We start from the raw sequence: 18002 nt of genomic DNA, 5'->3' as shown, positions 1-18002 counted from the left end.
TGATTGACTTCTTCGAATCAGTCTCCAGAGCTGTGGACGAGGGTAAGGCGGTCCACACAGCCTATCTGGACCTCGCCAAGGTCTTCGACACCATCCCCCACTTTGGAATCATAGATAAACTTACTAAGCTGGGCATAAATCCCTATGTCACTCGATGGGTTGCCAACTAGCTTACTGACAGAATCCAGACTGTAAAAGTAGCAGACTCCAAATCCAGCTCCAGACAAGTGGAGTACCTCAGGGTTCAGTCCTGGGACCACTCTTGTTTGGCATCTACTTCTCGAAGTACAGGCCAACACTAAGGGACTCTGGCTAACAAAGTTTGCAGATGACTGCAAACTGGGAGCAATTATTGAATCCCCAAATTATGTGGATATTCTACAAAAGGGCCTTACAGAAACAGATGCCTGGTGCCAGAGCTATGGGCTCAAGCTTAATGCCAAGAAATGTATAGTTATCCCCTTTGGAAAAAAACATGTACACATGAATTACCACATAGGTGGCAGGACACTAAATATCGAAAGTGTGATCAGAGACTTAGGTGGACAGTGGTCTCACTTTTCGATAACCACATCGCCACAAGAGTCAGGAAATCCTTCTATGTGGCACACCTCATCACTAAGGGCTTTTCATCCAGAAAAAAGAAGGAGGTCATTGTCCCATTGTACACATCCCTCATGAGACCCATTATAGAGTATAATGCACCGTTTGGTATGTACCTCACAAGACATCTGCAACAGCTGGAAAGGCCACAGAAATACCTGACTAAAAGAATCACAGGCCTAAAGCAGATGCCATATGCTAACAGTCTAAAAAAACTCCAGCTATACTTTGTGGCATATCGTCTACTCAGAGGCGATCTCTGCTTAACATACAAGGCCATGTCAAACCCTGAGCTGTTGGACATGCTCCACTTAAAGAAATCCCAATCCCTCAGAGCCACACGCTCCAGGGATCTAAACCTTGTCATCACAATGAACAAAACATGCTGGAGGGATAGGTTACTGACCCAGAGATTCCCCATAGTCTGGAATAGACTGCCCATACATGTCAAGCAGAGCACCTCATCGGCCCTCTTCAAAAGGAACCTTGATGATTGGATGGGAGATGGGAAATTCACCCTGGGGATCATGTCAGTCGCCCTGCTAGACAGGGGCCCAGAGAAGTAAATATGGTGGGAAGAAATATCCAGGGAATGGTTATGGCTAGGCTCGCATAGTTCCTAGGGCCGATAGCCTAGTACCAACCTATGAACCCAGTTTTGCACTAAACAGCAACAAAATTTTGCAAAACATGACAAACAAAATTCTGATCTTAGGAGGTACCTGTACACTGAAGTATGCCACTATGCTGTCTTTCTCAATGCACTTACCCATCATTTTTTTCTGCGACTCATTCATAAGCTTTTGTGTAGCTGAACAAAATCTGGCAGGTCTATAGCATATTGGAGGCTTTGTTTTCGTTTTTATATATCTGATTAATTTTGCGTTATGTTCATTCCATTCTTCTTGCTGAGAGAGAGTAGGAAAGGTAAAAGTCAGAACTGGAAAAACAGAACATTTAATCAAAGCTCAGCCTTTAGCCTAAGAACTCACCAACTGAGCAAGTTCAACTTTCTGTTCCAAAAGTCGCAGCTCAGTTTGCTTGGCACGACGCTCCTCAAACAATTCTCGCCTCTCATTTTCCAACTGCTTCTTCTCTTCTTCTGCTTTTACTTCAAGTTTCTGCTCAACTTCTAGGCGCCTTTTTTGCTGAAGATGAGCAAAGATTTAGCATTGTACACTTACACAAAAGCACATTCACTAGCAAGACTAAAAAATATCTATAGCTATTTACTTCAAATAATTTTAAAATACCAAACCTCCATGATCCCATTATGCTCTCAGTAAACAGACGCATTAACACTTAAGTCTTAAAAATGAAATCAGATGGGGAAAAAGTACAGTTGTGTACACTTACCATAAATGTAGATGTTGAGTATATTCACTGTTGCAGTCATTACATTTGGGTTATCTGCCTGCAGGTAGCCCTCAGCCGGTCTGAATATCAAAGTCTTGGATCCCTGTGCCGGATGCTGTCTTCTTCCATGATGTCAGGTCATCAGGGGTATAAAACATCCAGCCAATGCCATTACATCAGTGTTTCTTGCCCCAGATGTCAGGTGCCCCATAATGGGAAGCAATTATATGTTAGGTTACATCTCCAACAAAAAGCAAATACACCAGAAAGCAGAAATACACTAAACCAGAAGAAAGGTATTAGCCAAGAGAAGTCAGGGGGCTGGAGGGAGTGTAACCAGGACTGCAACAGTGAATACACTCGAACATCTACATTTATGGTAAGTGTACACAACTGTACTATGTTCTTCGTGTTTCACTGTTGCAGTCATTACGTTTGGGTTGCTTCCCAAAGCTAAGGAAGGGAGGAGGAAGTTAGAGAGCATTAGCACCAGCTATTAAGCCCTGCAAAACTGCAGTGGAAAAACCAGCTCTGGATTTACAAAAGATAGGCATGTGGTAATGCTTGGCGAAGGTATGTACAGAGCTCCAGGCAGCTTCTAGGATGTCCCTGGTACGGACACCTCTGAGAAAGGCTGTAGAGGTAGATGCAGCCCTGGTGGAATGTGATCTTATCCCCTATGGGGTAGGTTTTCCATGATGCTTACAGCAGAAATGAATGCGATGGGCTATCCACTTAGAAATTGTTTGCTTTTAAATGGCCTTCCCCTCTGCCCCTGCAACAAAGCCAACTAGCAGCTGTTCAGATTTTCTGAGAAACTTAGTCCTGTTCAAATAAAATCCAAGTTGTCTGTCATGTCCAAACAGTGCAGTATTCGTTCCCCTTTGCTTTGTGGATTTGGGAAAAAAGTAAGCAAATGAATGGACTGATTAAGGACCACACCAGACACGACCTTGGGCATAATGGAAGGACTGGTCCTGAGGGACACCCTGTCTGCATGGAAGATGATGAACGGCTCCACTGCCATGAGGGCCTGTAATTCAGACAATTCTTGCTGAAGTGATGGCTAGAAGGAAGGCTGTTTTCCAAGAAAGGAATTTCAACTCTGCAGTTGCAGCTGGCTCAAAAGGAGGCAGAGTGAGCTTTTCCAATACTAAGTTGAGGTCCCAGGCAGGAGTAGAGGCTCTCCTGGGTGATCTTAAATTTTTGGCCTCTCTGAGGAATTGTTTTAAGTAGGGGATGAGAGAAGAGGGGAGGCTCAGTATTAAGTGCTGAAATGGCAGAGGCATGAATTTTAATTGACTACAAGGAAAAGCCTTGTAGAGCACATCTGCTAAGTACTGAGGAATATGCAGTAAGCTAGGCACTGTTGTGCCCATCCACTGCGTTTGGCTCCAAAAACAGTATCTTTTCCACTTTTCAGCATAGGATTTTCTAGTACTAGGCCTCCAATGGGTGAGAAAATACAGGCGGATCAGTGTTATATTTGGCAGATATTGCTGCAGCATGTATTTTTATGGAGGAATATGAAAGGCCATTGTGGAGCATTTCAGCCAAGTATTCCAGGATCTGTGGAATGCTCATCAGTGATTGGTCCTGACCCTTTTTGCTGTTCCAGATAAGAAATCTCTTCCATTTTGCTGAGTATGTCTTTCTAGTGGAAGGTCTGCGTGCCTCCAGGATGATATCTTTCACCCTTTTGGAAAGTGTATCCTGAGTAATAGTCATGGAATCTTCCAAGCTGTCAGCTTCAATGCTTTCAAGTTGGGGTAAAGTGTCCTGTAATTGTGCTGTGTCAGAAGAAGCGGCCATTGAGGAAGGAGCCACGGATTGGTGTGTGTCAAGCTCCGTAGCAGTGGGTACCAGTGTTGTCTTGGCCAGTCTGGAGCCATCAGTATGACTTTCGGTTGCTCTGTCTTGATCTTTTGTAACACCTTGGTCATCAAAGGAAGAGGTGGGAAGGCATATAGTGTTAGAGAGAGTTCCAACTGAAGGAGAGAGCGTCCACACCTTCCATGCTTGAGGATGGTATGTCCTTGTGCAAAACTTTTTCAGATGGTGACTGAAGTGGGAGGCAAAAAGATCCATATCCGGCCTTCCCCATGCTTGAGCTATTTGTACGAAAATGTCTGGATGCAACATCCATTCGTGTGGATCCATGATGCTGTCCGCCAGAACATTGTCCTTCCCTGGTACAAACTGGGATTGTAGCTCTATTTTCAGTTGTAGGGAAATATCCCAGAGATTGACTGCCAGTCTGCAAAGAGGGTAGGAATGGGTACCTCCTTGCTGGTTTATGTACCACATAACTGTGGTATTGTCTGTCTTTATTAGTAGATGGCCCTGATGCATGAACTTTTCGAAGGCCTTGATTGCATGTATCACTGCCAGCATTTCTTTTTGGTTAATATGCAGGTGCTTTTCTTTTTGTGTCCATTGTCCTTGAATGCATCTGCCCTGCATGTGCGCCCCCCATCCATGGTCTGAGGCGTCTGTTGTTATGGTTTGACTTGTATGAGGCTTGCTGAAAGGCAGACCTTTATCTGGCTTGCTTGAGCCCACCACAGAAATTCTTTTTGAAGGCATGGAATGAGTGGGATCAATGTTTCCAGGCTGTGGCTGTGCTGAGACCATAGACTTTTTAGATACCATTGTAGTTTTCTCATATGCAGCCTTGCATGTGGAATCAGAAGAATGCAAGATGCCATGAAACCCAGGGCCTGCAGGATTTTCCTTGTGGTCATCTGGGTATGTGTTGCCAATCTTCTGAAGTATTCTGGTAATTGTTTTTGTTTTTCTTTTGTCAGAAACGCCATCTGGGTGTTTGTGCCCAGTGTGGCACCCAGGAAAGGTATTTGTTGGGATGGTACGAGTCTTGATTTCCGAATATTGACTGTGTATCCCAAAGCCTGCAGTAGGTGAATGACATAGTCCAAGTTTAACAAGGCTTGTTGGCTGTCCGCTTGTATAAGGCAGTCGTCCAGGTAAGGGTATATTTGTATCCCCTGAAGTCTGCAATGTGCAATTACTGATGCCAGGCATTTCATGAACACTCTGGGCGCAGTAGATAAGCCAAAGGGCAATGTTGACAATTGATAATGCTCTGAGCCTGCAAGAAATCTGAGGTATCTTCTGCAACTTTGTCTGATTGGGACATGCAGGTATGCCTCCTTGAGGTCCAGAGTTACCAGCCAAGACCCCTTGCCCAGCATGGGAAGGAGTTGCTGTAAAGTCAGCATTTTGAATTTTAGCACAATAAGGTAAGTATTCAGTGCGGACAAGTCCAGGATGGGTCTCCATTGGTTTTCTTTTCTTGAAACAAGGAACAGTCTTGAATAAAATCCTTGTCCTTGTTCTGCCGAAGGAACCTTTTCTATTGCTCATATTTGAAGTAGGTTTGTTATTTGTTTGAGTGCCTCTGCCCTTTGATTTGGTGGCAGGTTTGGCCTGCCATGTCTTGTTGGCAGTGTATGAAAATGGAATCTGTATCTTTTGTCTATTATCTCCAGTATCCATTTGTCCTTTGTAATATTGTGCCAATTTTGTGAGAATAAAGATAATTTTCCGCCCAAAGGTGCTTCTAATTGAGCCCTGGACGGCGGAGTCAAAGTCAAGTCATTGAGATTGACCTGGCGGAGCAGTGGAAGGTCCTGCCCCACCTCTCTGGTTCGGAGGCTGCCATTGACGTTCTCTGTAGGAGCCTCGAGTTTGCCCTCTACCTCTGCCACGTCTGTTTTTGCCTCTCTGAAATTTGTGTGTGTCAGGAAAGGACCAATGCTTAGAAGGCCAATTCCTGCTGAATCTTGGAGGCTGTACCTGGAGGAAATCTTTGACTGTTTGCACTGATTTTGCCTTTTCCTCTATTTTCTTTAAAACCTCTTGTGCAGTAGCACCAAATAGCTTATGTTTCTCTAGTGGTGCGTCCAAAAGCTTAATTTTCACAGGGTCTGGCAATGTTTGTTCCTTTAACCAAGCATGTCTGCGTATGACTGCACCTGTCATTGCTGCTCTACATGAAGCTTCCAATTCATCATATCCACACTGAAGGAAATGGCTGCTAACCTGATTAGTATTATGAACCAATTCCTGTAACCCCTTTCTATCTAATGGTTCAGGGGAAGCCAGTTTCTTTTGCAAGTCATCCAACATGTATTCCTGATACTGAATCATATGAAATTGGCAATTTAATGCTCACATAGAAAGGGTGGAAGATGTATATACATCTTTGGGTGCTTGAAGAAGTTGAACATATGGAACGAGGAGGTGATTGGGAAACTAAAGTTGAGTACAGGGAGATAATTTGGCAATTAAGATTGGATGCTTGTAGTAGTAACGGTCTTAATGACCATATATCAATCACCCCTGCGTTGAAAATATTGGCAATGGACCCGAAGAAATTGAAAGGTTATAAACAATTTTATAAATTTTATAAATTAATATGTGCGTATGCTAGCTGTTAGACAAAACGTTTTTATAGCAATATTTTTACAGCAATGTTTTTATAGCAGTGTTTATAGCAGTTTTTAAAGCAGTTTTTATAGTAGTTCCTATAGCTGTCTTTATAGCTGTTTTTATACCTTTTTATAGCTGCTTTGTATAGCAGCTTGATATTGTGTGAATTTTCAACTTTCTCTAAATTTAAAGTGACACTATTTATTGGTATTATCCACTGTATACTCAGTTCAAGTTTTTGTATTCACTAACATAGGTTATTACAAGGTATTATGTATATATTACAGTTCAATATATATATATATTAAGTAGAGATACAATACGAGATTAATATGTACACATACCTTCAAACATTACTATATATATATATATATATATGTTTTTATACACAATATTTATTTATTTATTTATACTATATACACATTTTTCATATTTGCAATTGCATTACTTTTTAATGGACAGGATAGAATAATTATATCATAGTATTTATAGTTGTATATATTTATATATTTATATTTACACTTATATTTATTCATATTTATATGCACAATTAGGTTTACATTAATTATATACAATTACTATCACAAATTAATTTGTTTTGAGCCTCTGTTTATTCTATCAAGAACTATATAGGCATTTCCAATCATTAATCTGAAATAATGACTGTTTAGTATGGGTTATCTCAATATATTCAAGAACAGTATGTTAAGTATAAGAAATGTCTCTAAATGTGATTACTTGTTTTTAATAGTTAATTAATCAATTAGACATATTATTGGATGGTATAAAAAAGACAAATGAACAGTACATTATAGATTCTGATGAAGTCTCCGTAAAGGAGACGAAAGCGCTAAATCTACTTGTTTTTGTCTACTGGTTTTATCTTGGTCTTTGTGTTGGATTTTTAAAGTTATTAAATCATAAAACTGTTTACGTCTCGTTGATGCTGTGCATATACACTCGGTGAAACAGAAAATTACAAAGGGCAGCCTTAATAGTGCCGGAACAGTGATTTATTTTGGTGGTTAGATGTATATACTTTCTTGCCTCAACTTTCTAAAGCCCTAGAATCTCTTTCTGAAGGGAGTGGGTTCTTAGCAGTAGTGGAGGAAACCCCTTTAGGCCCCTGAGAAATAGTTTCAGGGTCAGCAGTATGGCCCTTGAACAGAAATTGATGTGTGTCTGGGACCCTGTAGTACCCGTCTGGCTTCACAGGAGCAGGGGGGAGGGAGTCAGGGGAGACACTAGATTCTAAGTACACATCATCTAAAACATTTAAAACTGGAGGAATAGCTAAGGGTCTATGCTGAGGTAGCTTTAAAAATTCCCTTAACCTCTTCCTAGAATCTGAGTATTCTTGGCCTTGCCATTTGAAGTGTTCCCTCATGGAATGAAGCGTTTCCCCAAAGGAAAACTCCTCAGGAGGAGAAGCCGAGGGAATAGATTCCTCTGCATCAGAATCCTCGTAGGCCGGGAAGGCCTCCTCCTGGTAGTCTAAACGTGCAGAGTCACCTGAGGTCTCCTCGAAGGACTGGGAATCTACCTGCTCAGCCCTAGGCCTCTTGTCAGAAGGCGGCTGAGAGCCTCTATCTGGATGAGGCTGTGAACCCCTAATTAAAGAAATAAGGTCCTCAGCTAAACTTAAAATTTGAGAACCAGAAGTGGATCCCAGAGAAACAGATCTTGGAGGGAGAGACTTAGCCTGTTTGGCAGCCTTAGCACGTGTGTAGGCCTTAATGGACATAGACACTGGAGGCCTGGCAGCCCCACGTGCTGGAGTAGTCTTATCCACTGAAATGGTGTCAGGAATCTCCTGGGCTACGGTCTCAGAGGGGAGAACAGAAACCGGCACCGAGCTGGCCTCCGGTACCGAAGTAACCGGTGCAGTGGTGTCTGTCTGTAGCAGTTGCGAAACCGGCTCAGACGAGACCGAGACACTAGCGGTAGGCCTAAGCGTGGTGTCGGCCGAGACCGCGGGTGTCTGTCCTTATCCTTCCGTTTTTTAGGTAAATGTGCTGTCGGAAGCTCCGACGGCATGATATAACAGAAATCTTCCCCAAAATAATCCTGTGCAAACTCTGACCGATGCCTAAGAGTGCGTTTATTGAAAGAAGCACAAGCTGCACAGGCCGAGACGTTGTGTTCTGGGCCTAGGCAGGGTAGGCAGTAAGAATGGAAATCCTTATGAGGTATTTGTTTCCCACAAGTTAAACAATTAACTTTTTCACTTTTATCTGACATCGGCTGAGGCAAAAAAAGGTCCCTAGCTTTTTTGAAGACTTCAGTAGCTGAAAACACAGGAGCTGGTCGACCGGCACTTGCAAACTGCTTCTGCTTCAGGCGCCACGTGGCAAGAAAGACTGAGGAAGATGGAGTCGGCTGACGTTTTTATACCCCAGGCGCTCTGACATCGGGGAAAGGGTGACATCAGCCGACGCTGGACCCAGACTTTGGAATCCGGCCGACCGAAGGGCTGCCTGAGGCAGGACAACCCATATGTCAGGACTGCAGTTGCATCCTTGAAGGACATCATGCATGCACCAAAATATTTATAATACCTTCATCTATAAGCAAATACACCACATAGGTTGTATAGGTTAGAGAAGAGCAGATAAACTGCAGCAAAGATATGAGGGATGGTGGGAGGATAACCTGGACTGCAACAGTGAATACACTATGGCAAGTGTACACAACTGTACTATGTTCTTCGAGTTTCACTGTTGCAGTCATTGCACTTGGGTTGAATCCCAAAGCTAAGGTTGGGAGGCTGGAGCTAAACAGCATTAGGAGCGGCCATGAGGCCCTGCAGAAGTGCAGCGGCAAAGCCTGCCCTGGATTTAGAGTAGAGTGGTAAATTATAGTGCTTTGCAAAGGTGTGCACTGAACTCCAGGTAGCAGCCTCTAAAATGTCTGGTTGGTACTCCCCTGAGGAAGGCTGCTGAAGTGGCTGCTGCTCTGGTTGAATGTGGCCTAATGCCCTGAGGCACTGACTTGCCATGTTGTGAATAGCAGAAACGAATGCAGTGGCCTATCCACTTTGAAATGGTCTGCTTTGAGATGGCCTTTCCTTGTGATCCTGCAGCATATGCCACTAGTAGTTGCTCTGTCATTCTAAAAGCTTTGGTTGTGTTCAGGTAGAAGCGCAGCTGTCTGTGCATGTCCAAAGAATGCAGAATTCTCTCCCCCTTTTGTGGGTTTGGATAAAAAGTAGGCAGATGAATAGTTTGGTTAAGGGCCACACTGGACACTAACCTAGGCATAAATGTCGGGTTGGTCCTCAGAGAAACCCTGTCTGTATAAAAACGATAAAAGGTTCCACAGCCATGAGTGCCTGTAGCTCTAAGACTTGTCTTGCAGAGGTTACTGTTAGGAGCAGAGCAGTTTTCCAAGATAAAAACTTTACATCAGCTGTAGCGGCTGGCTCAAAAGGAGGCAGGGTGAGTTTTTCCAAAACATAATTGAGGTCCCATGTAGGTATTAGTGATCTCCTTGGAGGCCTTAAGTTTTTGGCTCCTCTGAGGTACTGCCTTAACAAGAGATGAGAAAAGATTGGTGGCTCTGTATTGCAATGAGCCGAAATGGCAGAGGCATGAATTTTGATTGATGAAAAGGATAGGCCTTTGTCCAACATCTCAGTTAAGTACTGCAAAATCTGAGGAATATTTTGTACAGCTGTGTCAAATCCTTGTGCCTGGTTCCAAGCACAGAATCTCTTGCATTTTCCAGCGTAAGATTTTCTGGTACTAGGCCTTCTGGCCTCCAAAATGACATCCACTACAGCTTTAGAGAGAGGTGCGTTTTGTATTACTACATTATCCGCCATGCTGCCAGATTTAAGGTCTTTAATTGGCTGTGCAGGATCTGATTGTTTTGTTGGGATAGTAGATGAGGTATCTGAGGCAAGGTCCAAGCCGGGCATTGAGACGAGTTCCTTAGGATTGGGTACCAGTGCTGGCGGGGCCAGTCTGGGGCAATCAGTATCATCTCTGGCTTCTCTTGTCTGACATTTAGGAGTACCTCGGGGAGGAGAGGCAGTGGAGGAAAGGCACATACTGCTAAGCTTTTCCAGCTGAAAGAGAGGGCGTCCACTTTCAATGCTAGTCTGTGATAAGTCCTCGTGCAGAATCTTTTTAGTTGGTAGTTGTGAGGAGAGGCAAATAGATCTATATCCAGGCATCCCCATTTCCTTGTCTCGTGGGGATCCATGAGGTTTCTGCTTAGTTCGTCTGACAGAGTATTTCTCTTTCCTGGCAGGAATTGTGCCTGCAGATGTACTTGGTAAGTCAAAGCTGTGTCCCACAGAGTCATGGCTAGTCTGCAAAGGGAGTTAGAATGAGTGCCTCCCTGCATGTTTACATACCACATGACCATGGTATCCGTCTATCAGTAGTTCCAGATGAAGTAGGTCCTTGAAGGCTGTCAGGGCATTCTGGACAGCTAGCATCTCTTTTTGAATGATATGTAGATGCATTTGGTTTGCGGACCGTGTTCCTTGAATACACCTTCCTGCCATGTGAGCCCCCCAGGCATAATCTGATGCATCCGTTGTTAATGTCTGCCTGGCTGGGGGTAAAGTGAATGCTTTGACCTTCCAGACCTTCTGTTGACAAGCCTTCGCCCACCAACGAAACTCCTGTTGCAGGCAGGGAATGAGGGTAATTATTGTTTCCAGGCTGTGGCAATGTTGAGTCCAAACACTTTTTAGGTACCATTGAAGTTTCCTCATATGCAGTCTCGCATATGGAATTTGTAGAATGCAGGATGCCATGAAGACCAAAGCCTGCAGAATTTTTCTTGCAGATAACTGGGCCTTTGTTGCCAACAGGTTGAAATAGGTAGTCAGTTGCCTTTGTCTGGCGTGAGATAAGCCATCTGGGGAGTTGTATTTAAGCTTGCACCCAGGAATATTATCTCTTGAGAGGGTACTAGTTTTGATTTATTTTCGTTGACTGTGTACTCTAGGCCTGCTAGAAATCTCATTACAAACGCCAGATGCTGTAGTAGAATGTCCTTGTTCTCTGCTTGAATGAGACAGTCGTCCAAGTAAGGATATATTTGTATTCCTCTGTCTGCAGAAAGCAATTACTGGTGCCAGGCACTTTGTGAAGACCCTGGTCGCAGTAGATAAGCCCAAAGGGCAGTGCAGAGAATTGGTAGTGCATTGAGACAGCTTTGATTCTGAGGTATCTTCTGCATGTTTGTATGATTGGGACATGCAGGTATGCCTCTTTTAGGTCTATAGTCACCAGCCAAGCCTTCTTGCCCAGCATGGGCATAAGTTGCTGTAGAGTCAACATTCTGAATTTTGGTATATCCAGAAATGTGTTTAGAATAGATAGGTCCAGTATTGGTCTCCAGGTCTTGCCCTTTCTTGGTACCAAAAACAGTCTTGAATAAAATCCTTGTCCATGCTCTTGCTCTGGTACTTGTTGAATGGCCCTCATGTCCATGAGGGATGAGACTTGCTTTTGTGCCTCTGCCCATTGATGTTTTGGCAGGTCTGGCCAATCATTTGTCTTTGGCCGGGTATGGAAGTGAGACTTGTAGCTTTGTAACACTGTCTAGGACCCATTTGTCCTGGGTTATGTGCCAGTTTTGAGAAAAAAGTGCTAGTTTTCCCCCTAAAGGTGCTGCCAGAAGATAAGTGCTTGGTGCAGGCAGGGGGAAAGTCATTGGGACTGTTTCCTCTATGGTTGTGATTTGCCTTCTCCACTTTTGGAGGTAGAAGCACCCCACTGTTAAAACCTGAACGAACCTTGGGGCTGGGATCTGCCTCTTGGGCATCTGTATCTGCCCCTTTGTGGTCTGTGTGACACGGGAAAGGACCGATTCTTTGTTCATAGGTTCATAGGTGTATACTAGGCTATCTGCCCGAGGGCATTTACAAGCCTAGCCTTACGCCACCCCTTTAGTATGGGGAACTATACCCATTATTTTGCTGTGCCTCTGTCGAGCAGTGACACTGAGGTAATCCCTGGGATATATCTGCGATCTCCCATCCATTGGTCAAGATTTCTCTTGAACAAGGCCAGCGAGGTGCTCTGCCTCACATATACCGGGATTTTGTTCCACAGCATAGGGAGTCTTTGGGTGATGAATCTATCCCTCCAGCACGTCCTATTAATAGCCGTGTCGAGGTTTAAGTCTCCCGCCCTTGTGGCTCTGACAGATCTAGATTTATTGAGGTGAAGCATATTCATCAAATCTGGGCTTGACATGGCCTTGTATGTCAGGCACAGGTCACCTCTGAGCATGGTGACTGAATAGAGCTGAAGTTCTTTCAGTCGGGCAGCATAGGACAGATTTTGAGACCCTTTATCCTTTTGGTGAGGAACTTTTGTGGCCTCTCCAGCTGCTGCAAGTGTCGGGTCAGATACATTCCGAATGGGGCATTGTACTCAATCATTGGTCTGATGACTGATGAGTACAGGGAAACTATGACCTCCCTTGATCTAGATGTGAATCCCTTCATGATAAGGTGGGCAATGTAGAAGGTCTTCCTAACTACTTTAGCTACATGGGTGTCAAATGACAGGCTACTGTCAACCTGGGTCCCCAGGTCCCTAATAACTTCTTCTGTGCTCAGTGGATTGCCACCTATGAGGTAGCTAGGGGTAACCTTGTTTTTCCCGAAGGGTATGACTATGCATTTTTTGGCATTTAACTTTAGGCCATGGCTCTGGCACCAGTTATCCGTTTCTGTGAGACCTTTCTGAAGGATATCTGTGTCAGATGTGTTTTCGACTACGGCGCCCAGTTTGCAGTCATCTGCAAACTTTGTCAGCCATAACCCTCCTGTGTTTGCTTGTACTACTGAGAAGTAGATGCCAAACAAGAGTGGGCCCAGGACTGAGCCCTGTGGGACACCACTTGTGACAGGCTTAGAGTCTGACATGGCGCCAGCAACTCTGACCCTGTGGGTTCTGTCGCTCAGCCAGTTTGCAACCCATCTTGTGATGTATGGGTTAACATTTAAGCTGATGAGTTTTTCAATGATACCCGAGTGGGGTATTGTATCGAAAGCTTTCCAGATCGAGGTATGCTGTATGGACTGCTTTTCCCTCATCAATGGCTTTGGTGACTGTTTGAAAAAGTCAACCAAGTTTAAAAGGCATGATCTGCCTTTGACAAAGCCAAACTTTCATATCCAGTCCCCTAGATCTAGTTTGTCGCCATACATGCCTACATGCACGCTTCTGATTATAGTTGGTGTACTGACCCATAACTTCAGATGTTTGGGCAAGATCTCGCTTCTTATTCTGACTGAGCCAAGGGAAGCTGATCCAGTCCTAGGATAGGGCACGCTTTATGATGGAGACACACATGCACGCAACGAGATATTAATATATCCAAAAAGAAAGATCTAAATTAACCAGACACAGTGCACTGATCTATCTTCACAAATATAACAGCATGGGAAGGGTGGGATAAAACAGTAGAACTCAAACTGCTCAATGAACCAAATGATCCAAGGCAGGGGAAAGGGAGGATAATTTATGTAGGCGAGATGGATTCAGGGATTCTGAAGCAGAGTACATAACTAAAGCATGTGAATCCTGTTAGAAGCTTGAAAAACTGACCTGAGTAAGTCCCTAGCACCTGGATGAGGTGTCTAGATAAACACCCTGAGTTTTATGGTGCGAAATGATGCTCGTCTCTTTAGTGAAGACATCCAATTTATAGTTCTAATGAAAGTGAAGTTATTGGACCAGTAAAGCTTCGACAAATCCAGCTATAGCGAGCAAGGAATGAGTTGCTATAGAAGTAGCTAATAGAAGCCAGAAGTGCCTGTGATAATCCATTCTAATCCATTATTCGCCTTAAAGATTTGTGATGGTTTTACCCAATTTATTAGCTCTGGAGATAGTGGCTTTGTGATGGTTTTACCTAATTTTGTCTGGAGAAGGACAGGAAGCGAATTGCTGATTCTACGGGATGGTGTGGAAAATCAACAGAAGCCTATTGGCCTGGAAACAGAGAATTTATGGAGAGGTTAGACAGAAGTAAGAGCAGAGAGGGAAGCAGTTCTGGCAGCTCTAGGATTTGAACTAGGCAGAAGTTAGGAACAGACCTTGGGACAACTCATGTGTAGGCCTAAGTTAGACTATCCTAGAAAATCACATCTTTTAGAAGAACTGGCTTGAAGTCAGGCCCAGTTTCTTGCAGAAGTAATTGCAACTAAGAAGGCAGTTTTCCAAGAGGAATATTTTAATGCACATGTAGCCACCGGGTTCGCTATGGAAACCGTCAATGTTAGAAGCAGGGATCTCAGATCAAACCCCACCTTTAAGAGAAGTTCCTTGTTGGGACAGGCATGCACAGAATTGAAAGGCCTGTATAGTTTAGAGCTCCATAGCATAGGATCCAGACTTACTTGAAATTTAGAGATAGCCGCTAGTTCTTGGGTAATAGTATTAACAGAAGAAAACTTCTGGTTCAAATGTTAAGAAATAACTCACTCTGGGATAGGAGCCAGATAGTTCTACCTCTTCCACTTACTGGGGTACATAGCAAACCTCTTCCACTTACTAAGGTACAATTCTTAGTGGTGGGTTTGTGGGCCTGAGATAAATGTGAATCCTCGGTCTAAGGTAAGTTGTCAACTTCAAGGATCAAGGACTGATGCCAAGGCAACTTCAAGGATCAAGGGACTGATGCTGTTGTCCCGAGTGAGTTGACTTTTTGTCCCGAATTAGGTTCGAAGTCCCACTTGAACGCCCACCGTGGCCAGTTTCCTGGTAGCCCAGTTACCACACCTTTGAATGAGAGCATCAGCAATCAGTATCAGTCATGGACCCCAATTGAGTGGCTTTTTGAATAGGGTGTTTGGAAGTGATCGAGTGAAAGGCTCAAAGTAGCCTGATCATGAGAGGTTGTGCTAGAGCAGAAGAACCTGGTACTGGGAGATTAGGTGAGAACCTAATAGGTGGTGAAAGCCTGGAGTTGCAAGATCTGCAGCACGGCCCCATCTCCGGGCTGGTAGACCTGCTACCGTTGAGTTTTAAGGGCCACTGCGTCTGAGAGAGAATATTCCTCTCCTTAATCTGGGTGCCAGTATATTCGATTTCGGCTTCTGGTCGCCCCTAACCAACGTGGCGTTGTCTGACCGCCCAGGGGGGCACACCTGGTCCCCCTTCTGCTGTATCTCCAGACCTGGTCCTTGTGCTTGTTTAGGTACCATGGAACCGACATGTTGTCTGTGTGGAAAACCTGTGTAAGGCACAGGAGAAACCTGTGTAAGGGCCTGTAGGATTGAATACTGGGAGAGGGAATACATTGATGTGGAGAAGAGGGAAGTCTGGAAGCCAGGCCCCCCAGAACTGGTCTGCCTGTAATGCCCCCCACAGGGTCTGGGGGAGAGTCTGTCGTCAGGATGACCACTTGAGAGGAATAACAGTCAAGCCACCAGCTAAGGTCCCAATCTTGTCAACTGAACACCAGCGAATGTGGCAGCATGTTTCTGTAATCTGGATGGGATGATTCCTGGGAAGGTCCTTGGAGGACCATCATCAGAGCAAGAGCTTGAGGAGAAAAAGTCATGCATCTCACATTGGAACTAAAAGAACAGTGGCACATTGAACCTAGCTGAGAGGGCGCTATGACTGGCTGGGGCTCTGAGAATGAAATCAGAGCTTTTGACCCCCCTGTAAAGTTTGGATCCTTTCTGTGAGAAGAAAACGCCAAGATCAATGAGATATCAGCAGATGCCTGGTGGGAACCTTATGCGCTTGCCAGGGCAGCACAGGTAGGGAAAACCAATGGAATGTAATCCCAGGGTAGCACAGGACTAGATGGTGCTGGAAGTGTCCAGCCCTAAACCTGGTGGTGAGACAGTCAGGCAGCAGTCCGAGAGATAGGGAAACACTTCCACTTGGACCTCAGGTGAGCCACTACTGCTAAACACTCTGGTGAACACCCTGGGAGCTTTGTGATGAGGTCTATGGCAGGCTGATTGGTATCCGACTCCCCCAGGCTTGATTGCGCGGAATGGGATAACCCTGATGTATCTGATGTGACAATAGGCGCCCTTAGTCTTCCTGAGCACATCTGGACATCTTCAACAATGGGAGTTTGGATTCCTAAAACCACCGGAATTTGGATTTTCGCCTCCGATTTCTAGGTCTGCTGAGATGTCTTGGTTCTGCGTTTGCTGTCTTCCTGGTGTGCTGCAAACCTCTTTTGACTGGGTGGGTCGCCCGTGTGGGGGGAGCTGGATGACTTTTTTGTGGAGCTTTAAAGCTCTATTCCGGCAGTGATCAAGCACCTGGGTGGTGCGTCCTTGATTTTTTGGGGGACGGGTGGGTGAGTATGTGAAACTGGGTGTAACCTCAGGCACGATCCAGGCACACTGGACTCCTGACCCCAAAGAACCCAGGCTTTTAGGGTGATTGACGTCTCAGGCTTGCGGGCCGGAGGTCACTTTCGTGGGCTGCCTCCCCGAAAAAGCCTGCTGGCCCCTGGGCCTCTGGAGAAGGGTGGGGCCCTGCTTATGGGGCCCTCTGCCGCCATTATCTTCATGCCTCCCCAGAAAAAATTTCCGTTGAATGCCTCTGAAGGGGGGGCCCCCTGCTGTTGTACCTACGCTTACGTGATGCTTTTTCCTGACATCTCACCCCTCCTTAGCCTTGGGATAAGGCCGAACAACGGTGGGTAAACGGGCACCTACGGAAGATAAAGTTTAACTCTTGCCACTAAGGTAAGGGTGAAGACACCTTATGAGCAAGGAACAAAGAGGACCCAAAGCGGCCAGCGCTCGTCTCCTGACTTAGCGCCCGAACTGACAGCAGCGGGAGCCAGGCTTGTCTCCAGGACGCCACCTTTGTGCTCAGAGCCATCTTTCTGGGCATAGGCCTCAGGCCTCATGGACGACCGACTGGGCTGACCAAAGGATAGCCAACTGAGAGCCTGGTGACTGACAGAGCTGCTCCCAGAGGTTCTGACCTGAGGAATCTGACAGCCCCTCCAGATCCTGCTGAAGCCTGGGCCCAAAGCAACACCAGACTCAAAAGGAAGGCCGCGCTCCGGCCTCTGCTCCTGCACCTGTCCATGCTCCCAGATGCCACATGGATGAGGACTGATGACTGCCCCAAGCTCTGCCACGCAACAGTTGTGTGTAGCAGATGCCACCACCATGACGTCTACAGGGACGCTTTAGTGGTATTCGCGATAAGGTGGGCCTTCAAAAAATTCTGGAGGTTTCCCTCACTGTTCTGATTTGCATCTGGATAGTGAGGCGGCCTTCGAAGGAGAGACATCCAGGAGCTCAAGGGCGGAGACACCACTGAGGCGAGGCGCCGCTGGGTGAGGATTTGAGGAGCCTCGGACTCATCACATCATCCGGGTTTGATATCCAGCCGCCTGTATGCAAGAGGATCTCTAGACCCCATGTAATAGACTCGGGATCCCACGGCACTTCTGGGACCCCTCCATCAAGATTAGTGTCCTCGTTCCAGACTCGAGGAGTCCACGTGTTTCCTTCCTTGGGGTTCCTCCAAGACAACTCAGGGGCTCCGCTGTTTCAAGGCGGAGGAGGAGGGCCACTCCCCAATGGGGGGAACTGGGCCCAGGGCCTGGGCTGCGGAGATGGCCGA

At 45.4% G+C, this 18002-nt stretch overlaps 1 protein-coding gene across 1 annotated transcript in view; it reads right to left on the bottom strand.

Annotated features, from left to right (window-relative positions):
• Positions 1-18002, bottom strand: part of PNN (pinin, desmosome associated protein) — a 499028-nt gene that overhangs the window by 206294 nt on the left and 274732 nt on the right. Inside the window, exons 6-7 of the mRNA XM_044073546.1 lie at positions 1596-1751; positions 1373-1511 (exon numbers count right to left, since the gene is read on the bottom strand). Of these exons, the coding sequence (XP_043929481.1) occupies positions 1373-1511; positions 1596-1751 (295 nt within the window). The remainder of the gene's footprint in view (positions 1-1372; positions 1512-1595; positions 1752-18002) is intronic.

This window comes from Protopterus annectens, chromosome 6.part0 (assembly GCF_019279795.1).
Source record: "Protopterus annectens isolate FY-2018-M chromosome 6.part0, PAN1.0, whole genome shotgun sequence".
In the NCBI taxonomy this organism is placed as follows: domain Eukaryota; kingdom Metazoa; phylum Chordata; order Ceratodontiformes; family Protopteridae; genus Protopterus; species Protopterus annectens.
Note: the sequence above shows the minus strand (reverse complement) of the source record. Positions and strands in the feature narration are given on the sequence as shown.